General features: G+C 47.2%; 2 protein-coding genes across 2 annotated transcripts; both read left to right on the top strand.

The window, feature by feature from the left end:
- Positions 1–826: 826 nt before the first annotated feature.
- On the top strand, positions 827–3,850 carry LOC111030547. The gene has a single exon (XM_022310089.1). The coding sequence runs from the start codon at positions 827–829 to the stop codon at positions 3,848–3,850; it is 3,024 nt and encodes a 1,007-aa protein (XP_022165781.1).
- On the top strand, positions 3,850–4,893 carry LOC111030548 (the record flags this gene model as incomplete). Its single annotated transcript, XM_022310091.1, has 2 exons — positions 3,850–3,879; positions 3,969–4,893. Coding segments are annotated over exons 1-2 (955 nt in total), but the record flags the coding sequence as incomplete, so codon positions are not given.
- Between the last annotated feature and the right edge of the window lie 140 nt (positions 4,894–5,033).

Here is a 5,033-nt window from a genome sequence, read left to right as displayed (position 1 = left end):
TAGTACCTATTTGAGTGCGTATACCGTGTCGTTGCGATAATATCGTGCATTCATGCGATTTAAACGCTGTCCGTTGGTTTGAATAATCGCCGCCGCCGCCGTGGGGTCATTGTCCCGTCGCCGCCGCCGCCGCCGTCAACAACAGCTGATGTCACCGCGTTGTCACCTACCGCCGCCGACGTTATCATCATCGTGGTCTTATCAACGACTATCACCGCTGTCGCCGCCGTGGTATCGTTATTATTATTATTTATTGTTCTGTATTTTGTAATTGTCCATAAGACGTATCATTATTTTTATGATTATAATTATAATTATTATTATTATTCGTTGACCGGCAAAGAGACGTCTTGCACGGTCGCGACTCTGTACAACATTTATTTATGTACCTTATTATTCTGTTTTACACTATCTATTATACACTATTATTGTACCATCAAACTTTGTGTTACCATTTAAGGTCGCAAGATCAATTGTCACCTCACTCCCATACCGACGCGAGTCGTCGTAGCTAACCGCCATATATCGTAGGAGTTACGTCGGCGCCAACATTTTGGTAGCAGAGCGTGGTTGACGGACCTGGGTTAGGGTCCAGTTAGCGTTGTATATGGGTCTGTTGTTGTGTGATAGTATTATACCGTAGTAGGTAAATTATATTATATAGATTAATATTTACTTGTGGGTGTTACAGTAGTACTAGTTGTTACGTACATATTTATTGTTTATAGCCCTTATTACAGCATATTTAGGTATTGTTGGTGATTATAACTATCAGGCAGGTATTATCTCGTTTTGGGTAAGTTGGTTGTAATTTCATTTCGTCAAAATGGTAGACGAAAAAGAACGCGTGATGCGTTTGCGAGATCGTGATATTACCAAGCGAACCACAGTCGTGTCACAAATTCGAGGTATCCATGCCCTCGGTGTACGCGCATTATCGGATCCGGCTTTGGTTTCTGACTTCAAGCATGCAGCAGTTGATCTCGATGCATTGTGGATCCAGTTCCGGGCAGAAGACGATTCCGTGCTAAATCATCTCATTGAGTTAGGCGAGCTCGAAGACTATTCTCCGGAATTGCCAGGGGAAGTGCGTAACCTCATAACTACGTCGAAGTCCATTATCAGTCAGCTCACACCATCTGGCGCTGAGGCCATCGACCTGTCTTATATTAATAATCGGGTTGGTAAGCATCAAGACGCTGGTCATCAGGCCGGTTTATCATCGTCGTGCACCTCCATTCCATCATCTCGTTTACCCGAAATACCATTGCCTATATATGAAGGTGATTTTCACCAGTGGCCTACATTTCGCGATCAATTCCGCGCGAATGTCGATTCAAGGTCCATACCTAAGGCGGACAAAATGTATTATTTAGTTGGTTGCTTGCGCGGGGTGGCTTCTGATGCCATACGTGGCATACCCATGTCCGAGGACAACTATGACCTGGCTTGGTCAACAATTGAACACCGGTTTAATAGACCACGACTAGTCGCCATGTCATTAATTGACAAACTGTTCCAATTACCCGTGTCCACTCAAGAGTCATTGACAGACCTGAATACATTTGTCAGTAAATTCAGCGAAGGCCTCTCCCTATTAAAATCACTAAATATTCCAGATTTGGGATCTTTCGTACTGTTTTCAATGGCGTTTCGCTGTTTACCAATCGCGACTCGGGAACTGTTCGAAACTACCGTCACGAGTCAGGGCGACTATCCGACTATTGATGAACTACTGGCGTGCGTTCAGTCTCGAGTGTCAACGTTGGAAATAATTGGTGATTCGAAACCAGGAACCGCTAGTTCACAGCCGAAGTCGTCTCATCCGTCGAACCGTAAGGGAGGTCGTCCCAGTCATTCTGGATATCAACATGCTGCGTCGTTGCTCACAACGAAGCCTGAAAGATCTTGTCCATGTTGCAAGGCAAGTCATAGTTTGGACTCCTGCAGCCAATTTTTATCGTGGGCAATTGATGAACGAAGTAAATGGATGCGTGATCAAAGCTTGTGTTTCAACTGCTTCAGCGATTCCCACTGGTCTAACAAATGTCGGTCAAAACCAAGTTGCAAGCAGTGCTCTCGGAATCATCACACTTTGTTACACATGGGTGGACGCAACACCAAGGACAAGGTTCCCGAACCCAAAGCTAAATCATCCTTGTGTGCATCTCAACAGATGCCCGCGGCTTCGACATCATGTTCAGTGATGCTGGGGACAGCGCTTGTCCACGTGCGCGACCGTTCCGGCACGTGGCAGACGATGCGTGCACTAGTTGATTGTGCTTCACAAATAAGTGCTGTTACGGTATCATGTGCGGATCGCCTTGGTCTAAAACGCACTCGCTGGACTGCGCCTGTAACTGTTCTAGCTGGGCATCCTGTTACTAGTGTAATGGGTCGAATTGATTGCATTGTCCAGCCCCGGTTTGCACCGGAACCATCGCTGTCCATCCAGGCTTGGGTATTGCCGTCCATCACCGGAGATATGCCCCACAAAACATTGAATTCTACTATTAAGGATAAGTTCTCAAATCTTGCCTTGGCTGACCCTACATTCCACGTCGCATCAAGTGTGGATATGCTGTTGGGTGCTGACGTATACGCCACCATTATGAATGGCCATAAAATTGAAATTGACTCCTCTCTGCCTTCGGCATTCAATTCGGTATTTGGCTGGATATTAATTGGTCCTGTTCCATATACCAACGTCGAGCCAGTTCATGCGCTCCCGGTATCGCTGACCATATCAATTGAGGAGCAGATGAACAAATTCTGGGACATTGAAGAACCTGAAACGGCTCCAGATGCGTTTTCAGATGAAGGAAAGTGTGAGTCCATATTCAGGAATGAATGTGTGCGGCTACCATCTGGCCGTTTTTCTGTTCCTCTACCGTTCCGAGTCCCTGTTTTGCCAACAACATTTGCTGGTTCTCGTTCAATGGCAGTCAAGCGTTTTGAGTCACTGGAGAGGAAGCTATTGTCTAATCCACAGCTGCAGACATTATACGCAAATTTCATGGACGACTATTTGGCGTTAGGCCATATGTCGGTCGCACCCACACCCGGTCATTATTTTGTCCCTCATCATGCAATTTACAAAGCAGATGATGGTGACGCCAAGATACGTGTGGTGTTTGACGCGTCTGCGCGATGTTCAGCCGGACCGTCATTGAACAGTTGTCTGCTTCCAGGGAAGAAGCTACAACAGGACATAATCGATGTCCTAACGCGATTTCGCATTTACCCACATGCGTTCACGGCGGACATCTGCAAGATGTACCGTCAAATCCAGGTGCTACCAGAGTACCGCAAGTACCAGCATATTCTGTGGCGGTCATCTCCACATGACCAGCTTGTCGAATACCAGTTAAATACCGTCACGTATGGAGTGACATGTGCTCCTTTCTTGGCCATACGCGTGCTTCAGTCAATTGCTGAAACCGATTGCACCGACGCCGATCATGTCCGTGACGCCTTGCTGTACCAGACATACGTCGACGACATCTGCGTAGGAGCGGATTCAGTTGAAGGTGCTTTGGAGCTCCAATCGTCCTTACGACGTATTCTCGCAAAATCTGGGCTTGAACTTAAAAAATGGTCGAGCAACACTCATGACATTTTGTCATCCGTGCCGGCAGCTGATCGGGTAAGCACGCCGTTACCATTCCACGATTCCGAAGACGGAGGAACAAAGGTACTCGGATTGCAATGGAACCCCAACGATGATTTTTTCAGCTGTGCGTTGCGATTTCAACCATCTCCAATATTCACTAAACGTGGCGTGCTGTCAATGGTGGCCAGAATATTTGACCCGTTGGGGTTATTTGGCCCTACAATTTTTTGGGCATAATGCATCATGCAGCGGACTTGGCAACTAGGGTTGGCATGGGATGATCCACTGCCTCCTGACATCCATGCTGACTGGTCCTCGTTTCTATCCGATCTGCCATCGTTGTCGATGATTCGAGTGTCACGTCACTTCAGCACGTTCGGACAATCGTCATGCTATCTGTTGGGGATTTTGCGACGCTTCGCAGCTTGGATATGCCGCGGTCGTATATGTGCTGCCAGCCGATTCATCGGGTCAACGTGCCGTTCTCGTCGGGTCTAAGACCAAGCTTGCTCCGATGAAGCCATTAACAATACCACGACTAGAGCTGAACGCCGCAGTGTTACTCGCCCGGTGGCTTGGGTGCATCAAACGAGTATTGGATCCTCATCTCAAGATTGTTGGGACTTACGGCTGGACCGACTCGATGATAGTCCTATCCTGGTTAACGGTCCCTCATACGTCATTCAAGGTGTATGTGTCCAATCGTATCCATCAGATCCGCACCATAGTACCTGATTGTAAGTGGAGCCATATTGAGTCAGCAAACAATCCTGCCGATTGTGCGTCAAGAGGTGTGATGCCTTCAGAACTCACGAAGCTATCCCTCTATTGGCAAGGTCCTGCGATTCTCCGGGCCAATCCATCTACTTGGATAAATCTTGTAGCACCCATGTCATTGTGCAGCTTACCTGAGGTACTACCAGTATCTCTCACAACTCGAGTCGACGTACCCGACTGTTTGGAAGAATGGTTTAACCGTTTTTCATCATATGACCGCATGATTCGCGTCACCACCATAATGCGCCGTTTCATCAGCCGGTGCCGTCGTTGTGAGCCTGAACCACCTCCCAATCTGTGTCTGAGTGGTGTTGAGTTCGACGGTGCTACTTTCAGTATTATCCGAGAGTCTCAACGTATCTACTTCTCTGACCTATTACGTGAGTTATCAACTGGTATCAGGGTATCGTCAAAACCGCTGGCTCGTTTAGCTCCGTTTGTCGACGATGTTGGAATCATCCGAGTTGGTGGTCGCCTTCGTCATTCCACCCTATCGTACGAGTGTAAACACCCAATGTTAATTGCCAAGCGCTCCCATCTAGCTCTTTTTATTAATAACATGACATGCACTTACAAGGAGATATCCTGCAGGTTTTTTCAAGCATGGAAACTCAGTCATGTACTCTGCAATTGAAGGACCATC

The sequence above is a fragment of the Myzus persicae genome, unplaced genomic scaffold (genome assembly GCF_001856785.1).
Source record: "Myzus persicae strain clone G006 unplaced genomic scaffold, MPER_G0061.0, whole genome shotgun sequence".
In the NCBI taxonomy this organism is placed as follows: domain Eukaryota; kingdom Metazoa; phylum Arthropoda; class Insecta; order Hemiptera; family Aphididae; genus Myzus; species Myzus persicae.
This window is presented reverse-complemented; position numbering and strand designations above follow the sequence as displayed.

Excerpts from the sequence above, each read along its gene's own strand:
- LOC111030547 (XM_022310089.1), top strand. The coding sequence starts at position 827 with ATGGTAGACGAAAAAGAACGCGTGATGCGTTTGCGAGATCGTGATATT.